The sequence below is a fragment of the Engystomops pustulosus genome, chromosome 2 (genome assembly GCF_040894005.1).
Source record: "Engystomops pustulosus chromosome 2, aEngPut4.maternal, whole genome shotgun sequence".
Classification (NCBI taxonomy): domain Eukaryota; kingdom Metazoa; phylum Chordata; class Amphibia; order Anura; family Leptodactylidae; genus Engystomops; species Engystomops pustulosus.
This window is the reverse complement of record NC_092412.1, coordinates 252,248,871-252,270,410: the sequence shown is the minus strand read 5'-3', so window position 1 is coordinate 252,270,410 and position 21,540 is coordinate 252,248,871. Positions and strand designations below refer to the sequence as shown.

The following is a 21,540-nucleotide window of genomic DNA, read 5'->3' as shown; positions in this document are numbered from 1 at the left end:
ATTCACGCGTGCCAGACGCGGCCACCGCGTCCTGGTATATGAGGGTTGGTGCTCGCCGCCGGCCTCCTCCCAACGCTGGTCTTCACGGCTTATTGCCGCTCGTGGGCTCAGGTGCAGCCGTTACCGTAGCCGCACGTGAGCTTGCCACTGCCCCAGTGACTATAGAGGGAGCCGAGGAGAGAGAGAAAAAAAAAAAATCATGCGGACCAACCGTGCTTCTGGTTACCCGCTACCCGCCTGCCGTGATACGATGATGTCCCTGGCTTAAAGCGAGCCTTCCCGGGCCAGACACATTAGCCCCGCTTCCATGGCTGTGGAGGACAGGGAGCACGCTTCGCGGCAGGCGTGGTTACGTCATGCCGTCTTAGCTCCACCCCGTCTCGGCACCCACACATCACTGATACTTATCACATACATCACTGATACTTATCACATACATCACTGATACTTATCACATCCATCACTGATACTTATCACATACATCACTGATACTTATCACACACATCACTGATACTTATCACATACATCACTGATACTTATCACATACATCACTGATACTTATCACACACATCACTGATACTTATCACACACATCACTGATACTTATCACATCCATCACTGATACTAATCACACACATCACTGATACTTATCACATACATCACTGATACTTATCACATACATCACTGATACTTATCACATCCATCACTGATACTTATCACACACATCACTGATACTTATCACATCCATCACTGATACTTATCACATACATCACTGATACTTATCACACACATCACTGATACTTATCACATACATCACTGATACTTATCACATCCATCACTGATACTTATCACACACATCACTGATACTTATCACATACATCACTGATACTTATCACACACATCACTGATACTTATCACATACATCACTGATACTTATCACATCCATCACTGATACTTATCACAAACATCACTGATACTTATCACATACATCACTGATACTTATCACACACATCACTGATACTTATCACATACATCACTGATACTTATCACACACATCACTGATACTTTTCACATACATCACTGATACTTATCACATACATCACTGATACTTATCACATACATCACTGATACTTATCACATCCATCACTGATACTTATCACATACATCACTGATACTTATCACACACATCACTGATACTTATCACATACATCACTGATACTTATCACATCCATCACTGATACTTATCACATACATCACTGATACTTATCACATCCATCACTGATACTTATCACATACATCACTGATACTTATCACATACATCACTGATACTTATCACATACATCACTGATACTTATCACACACATCACTGATACTTATCACACACATCACTGATACTTATCACATACATCACTGATACTTATCACATCCATCACTGATACTTATCACATACATCTCTGATACTTATCACATACATCACTGATACTTATCACACACATCACTGATACTTATCACATACATCACTGATACTTATCACATCCATCACTGATACTTATCACATACATCACTGATACTTATCACATCCATCACTGATACTTATCACATCCATCACTGATACTTATCACATACATCACTGATACTTATCACATACATCACTGATACTTATCACACACATCACTGATACTTATCACACACATCACTGATACTTATCACACACATCACTGATACTTATCACATACATCACTGATACTTATCACATCCATCACTGATACTTATCACACACATCACTGATACTTATCACATACATCACTGATACTTATCACACACATCACTGATACTTATCACATCCATCACTGATACTTATCACATCCATCACTGATACTTATCACACACATCACTGATACTTATCACACACATCACTGATACTTATCACATACATCACTGATACTTATCACACACATCACTGATACTTACCACACACATCACTGATACTTATCACATACATCACTGATACTAATCACATACATCACTGATACTTATCACACACATCACTGATACTTACCACACACATCACTGATACTTATCACACACATCACTGATACTTATCACACACATCACTGATACTTATCACACACATCACTGATACTTATCACACACATCACTGATACTTATCACATACATCACTGATACTTATCACACACATCACTGATACTTATCACATACATCACTGATACTAATCACATACATCACTGATACTTATCACATACATCACTGATACTTATCACACACATCACTGATACTTATCACATCCATCACTGATACTTATCACACACATCACTGATACTTATCACATCCATCACTGATACTTATCACATCCATCACTGATACTTATCACATCCATCACTGATACTTATCACATACATCACTGATACTTATCACATACATCACTGATACTTATCACATACATCACTGATACTTATCACCTACATCACTGATACTTATCACATACATCACTGATACTTATCACATCCATCACTGATACTTATCACATACATCACTGATACTTATCACATACATCACTGATACTTATCACCTACATCACTGATACTTATCACATACATCACTGATACTTATCACATACATCACTGATACTTATCACATACATCACTGATACTTATCACATCCATCACTGATACTTATCACATACATCACTGATACTTATCACATACATCACTGATACTTATCACCTACATCACTGATACTTATCACATACATCACTGATACTTATCACATACATCACTGATACTTATCACATACATCACTGATACTTATCACATACATCACTGATACTTATCACATACATCACTGATACTTATCACACACATCACTGATACTTATCACATACATCACTGATACTTATCACACACATCACTGATACTTATCACATCCATCACTGATACTTATCACATCCATCACTGATACTTATCACACACATCACTGATACTTATCACATATATCACTGATACTTATCACATCCATCACTGATACTTATCACACACATCACTGATACTTATCACACACATCACTGATACTTATCACACACATCACTGATACTTATCACATACATCACTGATACTTATCACATACATCACTGATACTTATCACATACATCACTGATACTTATCACATACATCACTGATACTTATCACACACATCACTGATACTTATCACACACACCACTGATACTTATCACACACATCACTGATACTTATCACATACATCACTGATACTTATCACATACATCACTGATACTTATCACATACATCACTGATACTTATCACATACATCACTGATACTTATCACACACATCACTGATACTTATCACATACATCACTGATACTTATCACACACATCACTGATACTTATCACATACATCACTGATACTTATCACATCCATCACTGATACTTATCACATCCATCACTGATACTTATCACATATATCACTGATACTTATCACATCCATCACTGATACTTATCACACACATCACTGATACTTATCACACACATCACTGATACTTATCACACACATCACTGATACTTATCACATACATCACTGATACTTATCACATCCATCACTGATACTTATCACACACATCACTGATACTTATCACATACATCACTGATACTTATCACACACATCACTGATACTTATCACATCCATCACTGATACTTATCACATCCATCACTGATACTTATCACATCCATCACTGATACTTATCACATACATCACTGATACTTATCACATCCATCACTGATACTTATCACATCCATCACTGATACTTATCACATACATCACTGATACTTATCACATACATCACTGATACTTATCACATACATCACTGATACTAATCACATACATCACTGATACTTATCACATACATCACTGATACTTATCACATACATCACTGATACTTATCACACACATCACTGATACTTATCACACACATCACTGATACTTATCACACACATCACTGATACTTATCACACACATCACTGATACTAATCACATACATCACTGATACTTATCACACACATCACTGATACTAATCACATACATCACTGATACTTATCACACACATCACTGATACTTATCACACACATCACTGATACTTATCACATACATCACTGATACTTATCACACACATCACTGATACTTATCACATACATCACTGATACTAATCACATACATCTCTTATACTTATCACATACATCACTGATACTTATCACATACATCACTGATACTTATCACATCCATCAATGATACTTATCACACACATCACTGATACTTATCACATACATCACTGATACTTATCACATACATCACTGATACTTATCACATACATCACTGATACTTATCACATCCATCACTGATACTTACCACATCCATCACTGATACTTACCACATACATCACTGATACTTATCACATACATCACTGATACTTATCACACACATCACTGATACTTATCACATACATCACTGATATACATCACATACATCACTGATACTTATCACACACATCACTGATACTTATCACATACATCACTGATACTAATCACATACATCACTGATACTAATCACATACATCACTGATACTTATCACATACATCACTGATACTTATCACATACATCACTGATACTTATCACATCCATCAATGATACTTATCACATCCATCACTGATACTTATCACATCCATCACTGATACTTATCACATCCATCACTGATACTTATCACATACATCACTGATACTTATCACATACATCACTGATACTTATCACATACATCACTGATACTTATCCCATCCATCACTGATACTTATCACATATATCACTGATACTTATCACATCCATCACTGATACTTATCACATCCATCACTGATACTTATCACATCCATCACTGATACTTATCACATACATCACTGATACTTATCACATACATCACTGATACTTATCACATACATCTCTGATACTTATCACATCCATCACTGATACTTATCACATACATCACTGATACTTATCACATCCATCACAGATACTTATCACATACATCACTGATACTTATCACATTCATCAATGATACTTATCACACACATCACTGATACTTATCACATACATCCCTGATACTTATCACATACATCACTGATACTTATCACATACATCACTGATACTTATCACATACATCACTGATACTTATCACATTCATCACTGATACTTATCACATACATCACTGATACTTATCACATACATCATTGATACTTATCACATACATCACTGATACTTATCACATACATCACTGATACTTATCACACACACCACTGATACTTATCACACACATCACTGATACTTATCACATACATCACTGATACTTATCACATCCATCACTGATACTTATCACATACATCACTGATACTTATCACACACATCACTGATACTTATCACATACATCACTGATACTAATCACATACATCTCTTATACTTATCACATACATCACTGATACTTATCACACACATCACTGATACTTATCACATCCATCACTGAAACATATCACACATATCACTGATACTTATCACATACTTCACTGATACTTATCACATACATCACTGATACTTATCACACACATCACTGATACTTATCACATCCATCACTGATACTTATCACACACATCACTGATACTTATCACATCCATCACTGATACTTATCACATCCATCACTGATACTTATCACATACATCACTGATACTTATCACACACATCACTGATACTTATCACATACATCACTGATACTTATCACATACATCACTGATACTTATCACATCCATCACTGATACTTATCACATACATCACTGATACTTATCACATACATCACTGATACTTATCACATCCATCACTGATACTTACCTCATACATCACTGATTCTTATCACATCCATCACTGATACTTATCACATCCATCACTGATACTTATCACATACATCACTGATACTTATCACATACATCACTGATACTTATCACATACATCACTGATACTTATCACATACATCACTGATACTTATCACATCCATCACTGATACTTATCACATACATCACTGATACTTATCACATACATCACTGATACTTATCACATCCATCACTGATACTTACCTCATACATCACTGATTCTTATCACATCCATCACTGATACTTATCACATCCATCACTGATACTTATCACATACATCACTGATACTTATCACATACATCACTGATACTTATCACATACATCACTGATACTTATCACATACATCACTGATACTTATCACATACATCACTGATACTTATCACACACACCACTGATACTTATCACACACACCACTGATACTTATCACATACATCACTGATACTTATCACATACATCACTGATACTTATCACATACATCAGACTCCCGTATCACCCCACCCGTAACACTGGTATTATGTAGGGTAATTTATCAGCCTTTTACTTACCTTGTCCTGCGCGATCCCCGATCTGGAATGTCTATAGGAATGCACATTTTGCGCACAATATCCTGCATATGTCGCTTCCCTGCTCAGGTCCACCGGAGTTCTCCTTCTTCTTCCTGGTGCATGTAAGTGCTTGGCTTGTGGCCCAAATTTAAATGTTAAATCCCACGTTTAGTCCGAATCCGTCGTATCGTCCGACCACCCGCCCCCAATTTCTGTCGCATGGAAGCCGATGCGCCAAAATCAGATCCCCAAGAAGTTGGAAAACTCGACAAAAATGCAGCCACGGGACCCCTAGTAAATGAGCCCCAGTGTCTTGCAGGCAGCATGTTATAGAGCAGAAGGAGCTGTGCAGATTGTACATAGTGCCTTGCAGGTGATGTGTTATGCAGGAGCGGGATTGTATTGTAATTCATCTTGTTTTATTCTATCATTTAGTTGGAGTCAGAGAAGTCGTCTGTAAGAGTCCATCAGACCTCAGGATCATCGTAGACCCTCCGGAGATAAAAACACAACAATTGGAATTAGATGGAGTCTTCATTCAGAAAGTCCGATGGCTCAATGATCCCTTATCCCCGATGTGCAGCTTCCAGCTACAAGAGAAAGCCAGGAGCAAAAGAAGTGTCTCAGGTGAGAGGCGCCAGACCCAATGGGGGAATTTTTACATCTTCTGTATTTACCTTTTATCCAGTAGAAATTGTACTGAATTCAACATCCTAGAAGAAATCCAAACCTAGGAATCTGGATTCCCGATACTCCGAAATCCTCCCAGATGGCAGCGCTTGTATAATACTGATGGGAAAGTGATGAGTCCTCATGTGTTTCAGTCACTCGGTGACTTCTTCATAATTATAGCACAAAAACAGTAGAAAAACTCAATCCACCAATGGGAAGAGCGAGGTCAGACATGTGACTATAACGTAGCGGGCAGAAAAACTCCCATGATTCTATACTGAAATATAGGGAACCTATCGTGGGATTGGAATCTCTTCCCATATCTCAAGAAATAAAACAGTATTGACCTATATAATAGAATAATTCTGATGTACAGAAGAGATCCAGCCCCTCAGTCACAGCAGGGTGGTCCAGCCCAGTGGTGCCTGTAATGGTCTTTATGCTCATATGCCATTTGGCAGCTGTGGTGTCTGGGAGGGCAGGAGCTCTAAAGTTCCAGCACCCCAGTCACATGATGCAGTGATACTCCAACTCTTGAGAAGAGGTGACACACTGCACCCAGCTGACTATGTAACTACAGAGACGCCTTATTCAGCAGTGATTTTTTCTCTGGATAATTTATACTTCATTAATAATTGAATTTAGAATTTTTTTTGGAAATCATTGCTTACTAGCAAGTATATGTTACATTAGTTTCAGCATCTTCTTTGTTTACAGGAAGTCTCTCTGTCTGTGATGGCAGGAAATGCTCCCCCTTCCCTTCTGTACCAGGGGACAGTCTCCTCTCAGCACTCTCACTGCCCCCCCCCCTGCCTTCTGTACCAGGGGACAGTCTCCTCTCAGCACTCTCAATGCCCCCCCCCCCTTCTGTACCAGGGGACAGTCTCCAATTAGCACTCTCAATGCTCCCCCCCCCCTTCTGTACCAGGCGACAGTCTCCTCTCAGCACTCTCACTGCCCCCCGCCTTCTGTACCAGGCGACAGTCTCCTCTCAGCACTCTCACTGCCCCCCCCCCCTTCTGTACCAGGGGACAGTCTCCTCTCAGCACTGGCACCGCCCCTCCCCCCTTCTGTACCAGGCGACAGTCTCCTCTCAGCACTCTCACTGCCCCCCCCCCCCTTCTGTACCAGGGGACAGTCTCCTCTCAGCACTGGCACCGCCCCTCCCCCCTTCTGTACCAGGGGACAGTCTCCTCTCAGCACTCTCACTGCTCCCCCCCCCCCGCCTTCTGTACCAGGGGACAGTCTCCTCTCAGCACTCTCAATGCCCCCCCCTCTTCTGTACCAGGGGACAGCCTCCTCTCAGCGCTCTCAATGCCCCCCCTCTTCTGTACCAGGGGACAGTCTCCTCTCAGCACTCGCAATGCTCCCCCCCCCCTCTTCTGTACCAGGGGACAGTCTCCTCTCAGCACTCTCAATGCCCCCCTCTTCTGTACCAGGGGACAGCCTCCTCTCAGCGCTCTCACTGCTCCTGAGATTCATCTACACTGGAGATCCATATCAGAGAACAATGTATCATCATTACATGATTTTTTCAGAAAATTATGTAATCTCCATTGATGAATATGTGATTGATATTTTTTAAGGGGTCACCATGTCACTAGAACAGGGTTTCACAAAATGTATCAACATAAAAACGTTGCAAAAAAACATGATGATGATAATTAAAGAGGACCTGTCACCCCCAAAAAGACCCCACCAAACATGCCCCCCTATATTCATCTCCCCAACCCCTTTCTATTTATACTAAATTTATTTTAATTCATGTTGGGAAAGTTGTTCCTAAAAGATCTGACCTCGTATCACCTGCGTTAGCAGTCTACTTTATTAATGAGGGGGTCCTCTGTATGGTCTGGCCGACACACCCCACCCCGCCCCTTTCAGCAGGGACCTGTAAGAGAAGTCAGCAGCATCAGAATATATTGCGCAATCGCTGCCGGATCTCCACGATGTGGCCGCCCCGAACTTACAGCGGCGCGGTACTGCAGCCACGCTGTTCTTATTGACAGCGCCGGCCAAATTAATAAGCACGGCACGGCACGGCACTGAGTGACAGGGAGCATAGTTCTGCATGAAAATTGCTGGCTGATTGTGTGATGAATGCAAGGAAGGAACCGCAGGTTGTGGAAGAAGGTTGCAATTTACACTTGCATTCACTCTTCCATGTAGCTGTTTAAGAGGTCCAACGCTTGCTGCAAAAAACATTCCCCAAACCATGACACTTCCTCCACTACCTTTCACTGAATTTTACACACTTTACCCTGTACAGTGCTGAAATTACATGCTACAGTTATGATATGATTACCCATAGAGATTCTCCACATTAGCCTGTCCTCTCGTGGATTTGTCTTTGTCTTCTTGAGGGACTTGTGATGTTGTAAAGTGGTAATATTCCAGGAATGACCGACCTCTCTTGTTATGACTGATAGCGTTGCCCCTTTCGCGTTCAAATGGATAACTTGCTGCCGAAGGGTTACAGTCATTTGGCCACATGGTGGACGAAACAAAACACAACTATACATTTTATCAATGTTTGGTTTTATTTTTGGGTTTCTGAAGAGAAGGATGAAGTATTTACCATAGAGTGTGAAGCATCTGGAGAACAGAAACCTACAATAACCTGGACTGATGAAGGACGTCCCATAAGTATAGAAGATAATGTGAAGATTACAGGAGACGTCATCACCGTCACCAGCACCCGGCGCCATGTGTGGTCCACATTCCCCAAAGACAAGAATTTAACGTGTCATATATCCTACAACCAAAGTACTAAAGGTATGGAAACTAGGACTGGATACAATAGAAAGAAACTAGTGTAGTAATGAAGCAGATACATTAAGTCTTGATACATGGTCAGGAAGGGGCGGGATGTATGCAGTGTAATATTACCACATGTTATGGATGATACATGGTACAGGGTCAGGAGGGGGCGGGATTTATGCAGTGTAATAATATCACATGTTATGGATGATACATGGTACAGGGTCAGGAGGGGCAGGGATGTCTGCAGTGTAATAATATCACATGTTATGGAGGATACATGGTACAGGGTCAGGAGGGGCCTGGATGTCTGCAGTGTTATAATATCACATGTTATGGATGATACATGGTACATGGCCAGGAGGGGGCCGGGATGTCTGTAGTGTAATAATATCACATGTTATGGAGGATACATGGTACAGGGTCAGGAGGGGCAGGGATGTCTGCAGTGTAATAATATCACATGTTATGGATGATACATGGTACAGGGTCAGGAGGGGCCGGAATGTCTGCAGTGTAATAATATCCCATGTTATGGATGATACATGGTACAGGGTCAGGAGGGGCCGGGATGTCTGCAGTGTAATAATATCACATGTTATGGATGATACATGGTACTGGGTCAGGAGGGGCCGGGATGTCTGCAGTGTAATAATATCACATGTTATGGATGATACATGGTACAGGGTTAGGAGGGGCCGGGATGTCTGCAGTGTAATAATATCACATGTTATGGATGATACATGGTACAGGGTCAGGAGGGGCCGGGATGTCTGCAGTGTAATAATATCACATGTTATGGATGATACATGGTACAGGGCCAGGAGGGGGCCGGGATGTTTGTAGTGTAATAATATCATATGTTATGGAAGATACATGGCACAGGGTCAGGAGGGGCCGGGATGTCTGCAGTGTAATAATATCACATGTTATGGAGGATACATGGTACAGGGTCAGGAGGGGCAGGGATGTCTGCAGTGTAATAATATCACATGTTATGGATGATACATGGTACAGGGTTAGGAGGGGCCGGGATGTCTGCAGTGTAATAATATCACATGTTATGGATGATACATGGTACAGGGTCAGGAGGGGCCGGGATGTCTGCAGTGTAATAATATCACATGTTATGGATGATACATGGTACAGGGTCAGGAGGGGCCGGGATGTCTGCAGTGTAATAATATAACATGTTATGGAGGATACATGGTACAGGGTCAGGAGGGGTCCGGATGTCTGCAGTGTAATAATATCACATGTTATGGATGATACATGGTACAGGGTCAGGAGGGGCCGGGATGTCTGCAGTGTAATAATATCACATGTTATGGATGATTCATGGTACAGGGTCAGGAGGGGCCGGGATGTCTGCAGTGTAATAATATAACATGTTATGGAGGATACATGGTACAGGGTCAGGAGGGGTCAGGATGTCTGCAGTGTAATAATATCACATGTTATGGAGGATACATGGTACATGGTCAGGAGGGGCCGGGATGTCTGCAGTGTAATAATATCACATGTTATGGATGATACATGGTACAGGGTCAGGAGGGGTCAGGATGTCTGCAGTGTAATAATATCACATGTTATGGATGATACATGGTACAGGGTCAGGAGGGGCCGGGATGTCTGCAGTGTAATAATATCACATGTTATGGATGATACATGGTACAGGGTCAGGAGGGGCAGGGATGTGTGCAGTGTAATAATATCACATGTTATGGATGATACATGGTACAGGGTCAGGAGGGGCCAGGATGTCTGCAGTGTAATAATATCACATGTTATGGATGATACATGGTACAGGGCCAGGAGGGGGCCGGGATGTCTGCAGTGTAATAATATCACATGTTATGGATGATACATGGTACAGGGTCAGGAGGGGCAGGGATGTCTGCAGTGTAATAATATCACATGTTATGGATGATACATGGTACAGGGTCAGGAGGTGTACCAATACTTACAATACAATACAGTGTATATGTGGGTATATTATCCTTGGTCACTTATAATGACAGTTTTTCTCTCCTATGTTGTAGGTATTTCCAAAGCACAAGAAGGAGGTAAGTGGCAGCTTGGTATAACTTGTATTTTATTCTACGTTTATTACCTGTGTTTTTTGCAGCAACTCACCTGCTGGAACCACATCAAGTCCCGTTACGTTTCAAATGTTGCAAGTCACTGTAAAACTTAGAGCAGTAATCTAAATGCTGTGAGTTACTGAAGGCTGATTATGCAGAATTTTGGGGGTCATTTACTAAGGGCCCGATTTGCATTTTTCCCGACGTGTTACCCGAATATTTCCGATTTGCGCCGATTTTCCCTGTATTGCCCCGGGATTTTGGCACACGCGATCGGATTGTGGCGCATCGGCGCTGGCATGCACGCGACGGAAATCGGGGGGCGTGTCCGAACAAAAACTTGATGGATTCGGAAAAACCGCCGCATTTAAAAAACAAAAAATGTCGCGGAGCTTGCACTTACCTTCACTAGGAATAGGCCGGTGAACTTGAGTGCATTCCGGGGAACTTCAGCGCAGCAGCGCCACCTGGTGGACGTCGGAGGAACTACCTTAATAAATCCCGGCCGGACCCGAATCCACCGCTGAGAACGCGCCGCTGGATCGCGAATGGACCGGGTAAGTAAATCTGCCCCATTGTGTCTTACGTAGGATTTGGGTTCAGAACCTTTGGTATCAGATTCAGCAAATATTATGCACTACTATATTGTTGCATCTAAAATCCAAGGTTGTGAGTTGTTATACAGTAGGTAGCATATGTGTAAGTTCCTTCCGATTTTCTGGTACCGTACATTGTAGAGGTTCACTGCCGGCAAGTTCCCAGCCCAGGACACTGCTGTTATTTTGGGTGCGCTGTTGGTGCCACTGTTAAAGGGAATCTAACATCATATTCATATATTTTAAACCCGAACACACTGACATGGTTTTAAAGGAAACCTACCATTTGATGTGATGCCGTATGAAGCAAACATACCTTGAGAATGCTGAAGCTACACTGATGCAGAAACATATCTTGTTTAATCCCTGAGCTGAGTGGTTTTGCTGAAAAAAAAAACTATTATAACATTCAGGACCTTGGGAAAGCTGGGTGCTTACTGGCTAACACATTACATGGAGCTTCCTGAACTGTCCAGACAGGACTAATCAACCTGAGCTGGATGACTCATACACAGCAGCTGGGGGATGGTGCAGCGATTGTTTAGTTCTGCCTGTCAGGGACAACACAGTGATTACATCTTTCTCTGGAGCAGCGCATAATTAGGGTAAACGCCACAGGAGCAACAGAGCCTCATTATCATAATTGTATCATTGTTTTTTCAGCAAAACCACTCAGCTCAGGGATTAAACAAGATGGGGGTCATTTACTAAGGGTCCGAATCAAGTTTTTTCCGTCGGGTTTCCCATATTTTTCCGATTTTGGGCCGAATTCCGCGGGGATTTTGGCGCACGCGATCGGATTTCGGCACAATTTTTTTTAGAAAACACAAGAATCTCATCAACATATGGGAACTTTCTGGGTAGTTAGATATCTCCCAGTCCGGTGGCTGATATGAGGGTCCATTGCGCACTGATCTATGGGCCCGGTGGTTTTGCGTCACATAAATCGTCAACCCGACACAATTCAACACGTCTCTAATTGATACATAAAGGTTTAAAGTAATGAATTTGTAAATGAGAAATTGTAGTTAAGCAAGAACAAAAAAAAAAACTGAAAAGGAAAACCTATCCAGATCAGCTGATAAACGGGGAATAGGGTAGACAGCTCCATTCTCTGTGTAGTGGTCAGACCAGGTAACTGCAGATCAGATCTTTCTCTCATTGGAATGGGAGCTGAGCTGCAGTTACTTGTGCAGCCACTACACAGAGAGCGGCGCTGTCTGCTTCCTTTCTGTCTGCTTCCTTTCTGTCTGCTTCCTTTCCGTCTGCTTCCTTTCCGTCTGCTTCCTTTCCGTCTGCTTCCTTTCCGTCTCCTTCCTTTCCGTCTGCTTCCTTTCCGTCTCCTTCCTTTCCGTCTGCTTCCTTTCCGTCTCCTTCCTTTCCGTCTGCTTCCTTTCCGTCTCCTTCCTTTCCGTCTCCTTCCTTTCCGTCTCCTTCCTTTCCGTCTCCTTCCTTTCTGTCTGCTTCCTTTCCGTCTGCTTCCTTTCCGTCTGCTTCCTTTCCGTCTGCTTCCTTTTTCGTCTGCTTCCTTTCCGTCTGCTTCCTTTCCGTCTGCTTCCTTTCCGTCTGCTTCCTTTCTGTCTGCTTCCTTTCCGTCTCCTTCCTTTCCGTCTGCTTCCTTTCCGTCTGCTTCCTTTCCGTCTGCTTCCTTTCCGTCTCCTTCCTTTCCGTCTGCTTCCTTTCCGTCTGCTTCCTTTCCGTCTGCTTCCTTTCCGTCTGCTTCCTTTCTGTCTGCTTCCTTTCTGTCTCCTTCCTTTCTGTCTGCTTCCTTTCCGTCTGCTTCCTTTCCGTCTGCTTCCTTTCCCATTCTGTTTTGGAGATAATAAATAAGTGTCTTTATTATTTAGATCTCCGTCATGAGGAAATTCTCAGCCCCCTCATCCTCGGGACCATAATTCCATCCATAGCCTTCTTCATAGTGGTCATAGTGGTGATGTACTGGCACTTCTCCAAAAAGTAAGTGACCCCCATGCATTAAATTGTGTGCTGGGTGTATTATGGAGCATATGGGCACAAATATTTATTTTACGGATGGAGACAGTTTTGTATTGGTACAATTTTGGGAAGTTCCTGGTCAAAAAAAGGCATCTTGACTAAAATAAAGGATAAATGTATTGTGTATTCGGAATGTAAGTTCTGGTGGGTTTTTATGCTTCATTTTTTGTCTCCATTTCTCTTAAAGGAAATCTACCATTTGATGTGATGCATTATGAAGCAGACATACCTTGAGAATGCTGTAGCTGCACTGATGCAGAAACATATCTTGTTTAATCCCTGAGCTGAGTGGTTTTCCTAAAAAATACTATTATAACATTCAGGACCTTGGGAAAGTTGGATTGCTTCAGCCTGTTATTGATAAACACATCACACAGTGCTTTCTGACCAGTCCAGGCAGGACTAATCAACCTGAGCTGGATGACTCATACACAGCAGCTGGGGGATGGTGCAGCTGATGATTACTTCTGCCTGTCAGGGACAACACAGGGATTACATCATCCTCTGGAGCAGCTTAATGTGAGAGGAGAAGTGCCAGAGCAGTGACAGAGCCTCATTATCATAATTGTTATATCTGTTTTATCAGCAAAACCACTCAGCTCAGGGATTAAACAAGATATGTTCCTGCATCAGTGTAGCTACAGCAGTCTCAAGGTATGTTTGCTTCATAATGCATCACATCACATGGTAGGTTTCCTTTAAGCAGCAAAATGATTAAGGTTCTGTCATAATGACACCAATTTTCCTGATATGATGAAGCCTCACTTCTTTCAAATTTTAAAAAACTTTCTAGCAGCCGATTCACAATGTAGTCATTTGTCTTTGTCTTTACTGTTTGTTTTTATAGTAAAAAGATGAATTCACCAAAGAAATATAACAACGCGGAAAAAGGTCTTATTCTCCCAAATATGAATCCTTCATCTGTAAGTCTTAAAAGAAAGTTTTTCTTTAATTTTAAAAAGGAGGCTCCACCCCCTCTTGGCCTCCTCTAATAGGTGGAGCTCCATGGATTGCGGATTGGAGTTGAGAATTTGCTCCCACCGTTCCCAGCCATCGGTGTCTTCAGGTATGCTAATTGGGAACTCTCTACTGTCAGGTGGGTGGTGCCAAGTTGCTGGCTTCAGCCAAGTCCCACCCACCTGACAGCATATTGAGAATGGTGGGAGCTCGAGAAGGAGCACAACCTTCTGTTGGAGTTGGTGGAAAAGGTGGAAGGTCCGATGACTTGTTTTGATCCAGTATTTGTTTTTTGGGCGGGGGTTGGGGGGATTTTTTTTCAGATATCAACCACAACCCTGCCGAGTCTATTCCAGTAGTCAGTGGTCACATGTGTAGGGCAGTACGGTGGCTCAGTGGTTAGCATTACAGCCTTGCAGCACTGGGATCCTGGGTTCAAGTTCCAGGATCAACATCTGCACAGAGCTTGTATGTTCTTTCTGTGTTTGCGTGAGTTTCCTCCGGGTCCTCCGGTTTCCTCCCACACACACTCCAAAACATACAGGTAGGTTGATTAGATTGTGAGTCCCATGGGGACAGGGATGTACGTACCAGATGTAGGTGATCATATTGACACCTCATACACCTCGGTAAATGGTAAAAAAGTTATGACTTATGTGGAGTAAAAAACTTAAATTCCAAAATGTGAAATGGTTATGGGGTAAAACATATTTCCAAGACAAATAGAATTCAGAATTTCTCTGTTTAGCACAGAACCCAAAAAGTATGAAATTCAGTCACCAATTGGTATCTCTCTAATCTATTGATAATCATACAGAACATTGCGAGACCTGACCTCTGCTGAGAAGATAATGGGGGTCATTTACTAAGGGCCCGATTCGCGTTTTCCCGACGTGTTACCCGAATATTTCCGATTTGGGCCGATTTCCCCTGAATTGCCCCGGGATTTTGGCGCACGCGATCGGATTGTGGCGCATCGGCTCTGGCATGCACGCGACAGAAATCGTGGGGCGTGGCCGAACGATAACCCGACGGATTTGGAAAAACCACCGCATTTAAAACAAAAAATGTGTCGCGAAAATTACACTTACCTTCACCAGGTATAGGCCGGTGAATTTCAGGGCATTCCAGCGCGCCTCCGGGGAACTTCAGCGCAGCAGCGCCACCTGGTGGACGGCGGAGGAACTACCTTAGTGAATCCCGGCCGGACCCGAATCCAGCGCAGAGAACGGACCGGGTAAGTAAATCAAGGTTTTCGTTCGGCCACGCCCCCCGATTTCCATCGCGTGCATGCCGGCGCCGATGCGCCAAAATCCGATCGCGTGCGCCAAAATCCCGGGGCAATTCAGGGAAAATCGGCGCAAATCAGAAATATTCGGGTAACACGTCGGGAAAACGCGAATCGGCCCCTTAGTAAATGACCCCCAATGTGATGCTGTGATGGGGTACTAAGGGTTCCTGGATCGCATTTAACAGGGGTTTTTGGTGCGCACGATCAGATTTTGGCGCAATTGTGCCAACTTTCATACAACGCAAATCAGGGGGCGTGGCCGTCGGACAACCCGACAGATTTGAACTTTGCGCAGGATTTAAAATTCAAATTGTGTCGCAAGACAATGCACTCACATGCATCGGGAAGAAGAAGGTGAACTCCGGCGGACCTGAGCGGGGAAGCGACACATGCAGGAAATCGGGCGCACAAGCTACGCGAATCGTGCCGGACTTCATCTTCATCGGACCCTCCGGATCAGGGATCGTGACAGGACCGGGTAAGTAAATTTGCCCCATTGTCTATTAATATTCATATTTACACCTGCTAATTTGTTCTTTTTTTCCAGGAGAAGACTCCAAGCAAATCCCCTGTAAGTGTCTCCATTTCCGATTCTATGACTTATTGTACTGTAGGTAATAATGTAGAGACCTGACTTAGTATCTCATGTTCCTCTGTCTTATTATTTCTTATTTCCTCACTGACCCGGGTTTTCGGCGCACATGATCAGATTGTGTCGCTTCAGTGGTGGCTTGCATGCGACGGAAAACGGGGGCGTGGCCGTCGGAAAACCCAACGGATTCGGAAAAATCGCGCTATTTTTTTTTTAAAAAAGTGTCGCTTGACACACACTTACATGCACCAGGAATAGGATGGTGAACTCCGGCGGACCTCGACGCAGCAGCGACACCTGGTGGACATCGGACGCACGACCTTAGTGAATCACCGGAAGACCCGAATCCTCGTCGGAGAATGCGTCGCTGGATCGCGACAGGACCGGGTAAGTAAATGACCCCCGTCTTTATAAAAGTAGCAGAAATCGATGTACGGAGCAGCACTCCAAAAGGATAAAGTGAACATTTTTATTCCACCTTGGATGGAAGGGTTATTGCTTTTTTATACTATAATGTAACTTTCCTGAGGTGTAGCAGGCTGTTCTTGGCTGGCACTCCCATAAGATTCTAGACTGTCTAGATGTACAAGCTCAGTCAGGGGATATTCCCAGCCAAGCTGACCACTGGTCCATGCTGAGATTAGATTTGTTCCTACTATAAGAGGACTATTATCAAGCCGCATCCAGCCAACTACTAGCCCTGCATGTCCGAACAAAAACCCGAGGGATTCGGAGAAACTTCAGCGCAGCAGCGACACCTGGTGGACGTCGGAGGAACTGCCTTAGTGAATCGTCGGAAGACCCGAATCCTCCGCACAGAACGCGCCGCTGGATCGCGAATGGACCGGGTAAGTAAATCTGCCCCATTGTGTATAGGAGGCAAATTTCGTGTCTATAGTCATTTTCAGGGATAGCCCACATAATCTACCCTATTTTTGCCTTTCTGTCCAGTTTGACTCTTTTATTTCTATTCAGATCATTACTGGGTCTCCCGGAACAGAACCAAGACAAAGATCAAGTCCAGAAAATAAGGAAACTAAGACTGCAAACCGACGTCTGTTCAAATAAGGAAGTGCAAAGAATCCGACAAGAATAAACCCTACAAGAAGCTGGAGAAGTCGTGCGCTTCTTACACATTACACAAGATTAGGACATAATGACACCTGGAAACACTGGACCCAAACGGAAAGAGTCACAGAACCCAAGTCCAGCTCATTTCTGACTCCAGAACCTCCCCGGATATCACATGACAATGGGCCAATGACTGGGAATTTTGCAGAAATACAAGTGAACGTGTGATCAGTTGTTGATAACACATCTGCCCAGGAAGACTTCAGTCTGTATAAAATGATTTATATGAGCGGTGTAGTGTTTTTATATTGCTAAAAAAATAAATTTTTTATTTTTCTTGTTTTTTTTTTTTTTGAGTGAAATCCTCATCTTTTATTTTATAAGAGCCAAGGACACAGAACTTATATTTTACTGCTTCATTGGGAGGACAAAATCACAAAGCAGCCACGTTCCGGCATTTAGGTGCAGTTCATCTTCCTATTTATTTGTGGCCACTGCCTGCACCCCCTTTTCAATGAAGGACACCCCAAGCAGAGAGGGAGGATGTTGGAATTAACCTGCTAGCGACCTAGACACCTTTAAGAAATCTACTTCATGTCAGGATTTGGGATGTGTGGATCCACTGGACCACCGCGGGAGGTGGTGCTAGCCCACACCTGGGACCGGAGTCTAAGTGGCACCTGGTCTTCACCAGAGCCGCCGCAAAGCGGGTTGGACTTGCTGCGGCAGGATACCACCAGGTGGTTCCACAGGTCCAAACAAGCCAGAGGGAATATTTATAACCTCCCATTCTGAGGGGAATTCCAGCCTTCCACATAAAGAACTTCATCTAGCACCACGTGGATCAGTATAATAGAGTTGGCCTTACCCTATTATCTAGTTAGGGGTCAAATAAAGTGTAAAGGTCCACAGTTCCCACCAGTATGGGTACTTGTGTAGACCCCAAACCTCTCCCCCATACAGAACAATGGAAAAGATGATGCAGTCGAAGATTATTGTATAGACCAGTGGTGGTGAACCTATGGCATGGGTGCCGGAGGTGGCACTCAGAGCCATCTTAATGGGCACCCCGCCCAGACATCCTCCTACACTCCTGACTAAGCCCGGATGTTCCACAATCAGCACTATTTTTAAGGAGTTGGCCACTCTTCCATTAGACATGTCTCTGCATGTGTATGTTCCTGTACTTTAGCCTCCAGTGTGGCAGAGAGAGGGCAGCAGGATAAATCATAATCTTCTGCGGCAGGTCCCTCCTATTTATCAGTGTAGGATCTTTGTTTACATGTCTATGCAGAGTGCACAGAGGCTCTGCACACAGCACTAAAGGAAGCATCAGTGATGATGAATAAATTGGTGAGCATTCAGGGAATATTGTTAAGGCAGTAAAGGCACATGGGCAATTTATGTTAAAGAGTGGCCCATCCCTTTAAACCAACACTTTCTGAGCTTCCTCAGGCTGCAGAAGGAGAACGGATGTGTGGACAAGGCTGGGTTAGCATTAGAGCTCCTGCTCCGCAAAGCTTCTTGTTCAAAGGGACCCTGGAGGAAAGCTACAATGATAATCCAATTTCCCCTTTAATGTTAATAGTATTGGTTTTCTCAGGACGCCAATACGATTTAACCGGTTAAGGACCCTTTCCTGGTTTTTCATGTCCATTTTTCACTCCCAACCATCAAAAATCTATAACTTTTTTATTTTTACACGTAAAGAGCTGTGTGACGGCTTGTTTCCTGCGTAACAAATAGCACTTCATAGTGATGGTATTAAATATTCCATGCCATGTACTCGGAAGCGGGAAAAAAAATTCCAAATGCAGTGAAAATGGTAAAAAAACCCATTTGTGCCGTATTCTTGTGGGCTTGGATATTACGTCTTTCACTGAGCGCCCCAAATGACAGGTCTACTTTATTCTTTGGATCGGTTCCGATTAAGGGGATACCAAATTTGTATAGGTTTTATAATGTTTTCATACATTTACAAAAATTAAAACCTCCTGTACAAAAATAATTTTTTAGATTTTGCCAACTTCTGGCGCTAATAACTTTTTCATACTTTGGTGTACGGAGCTGTGGGTGGTGTCATTTTTTGCGAAATTTGATAATATTTTCAATGATATTTTTTGGACTGTACGACCTTTTGATCACTTTTTATAGATTTTTTTATATTTTTCAAAATGGCAAAAAAGTGCCATTTTCGACTTTGGGCGCTATTTTCTGTTACGGGGTTAAACGCATTTTGTTGTTACTGTGTTTATGTATTAATAAAGTTTTTTTGATATTACCTTAGTCCATCATACGCATCCTCTCTTTTGTTCTTTTGTTGGTTACACGCATTGAAAAACCGTTATTATATTTTGATAGATCGGGCATTTTCGGACGTGTCGATACCTAATGTGTTTATGATTTTTACTGTTTATTTATATTTATATCAGTTCTAGGGAAAGGGGGGGTGATTTGAAATTTTAGGTTTTTTTATAACAATTTTTTTTAAACTTTTTTTTTATTTTTATTTTTACTATTTTTCAGACTCCCTAGGGTACTTTAACCCTAGGTTGTCTGATCGATCCTATCATATACTGCCATACTGTATACTGCCATATGGGGATTTTCCTCCTCATTCATTACAATGTGCTATCAGCACATTGTAATGAAGGGGTTAAAATGAAATAGCCTCGGGTCTTCGGAAGACCCGAGGCTACAAAGGAGACGGATCGCCAGGTAAGATGACCGCACCCATGCGCCGCTATCTTTTTGAGGCTGCCGGCAGCTTTGCCAGCAGCCATCGCTGTGATAACACCCGCGATCGGTGCTAGCAATATGCAGCAAAGACTTACCGGCTATGGAGAGGGCTCAGCCCGTGAGCCCTCTCCATGCACCGGGACCCGGCCGCCGCTGTGAATACACGGCGGGCGGTCGCGAACCGGTTAAAGCTGTCGTAGAGTATGGAGCAATAAATTGGTGATTAATTTGTTGTGTTGGCACTTAGT

The 21,540-nt window shown here is 42.6% G+C and overlaps 2 protein-coding genes across 2 annotated transcripts in view; both read left to right on the top strand.

The window, feature by feature from the left end:
- The window catches only part of LOC140116807 (uncharacterized), a 30,351-nt gene extending 11,460 nt beyond the window's left edge, over positions 1–18,891 (top strand). Inside the window, exons 3-9 of the mRNA XM_072133245.1 lie at positions 6,971–7,162; positions 9,767–9,982; positions 12,010–12,033; positions 14,495–14,603; positions 15,490–15,565; positions 17,438–17,461; positions 18,458–18,891. Coding sequence (XP_071989346.1) covers positions 6,971–7,162; positions 9,767–9,982; positions 12,010–12,033; positions 14,495–14,603; positions 15,490–15,565; positions 17,438–17,461; positions 18,458–18,550 — 734 coding nt within the window. The 3' untranslated portion in view covers positions 18,551–18,891. The remainder of the gene's footprint in view (positions 1–6,970; positions 7,163–9,766; positions 9,983–12,009; positions 12,034–14,494; positions 14,604–15,489; positions 15,566–17,437; positions 17,462–18,457) is intronic.
- Positions 1–21,540, top strand: part of LOC140119628 (uncharacterized) — a 128,274-nt gene that overhangs the window by 56,398 nt on the left and 50,336 nt on the right. The gene's annotated exons all lie outside the window — the stretch shown is intronic.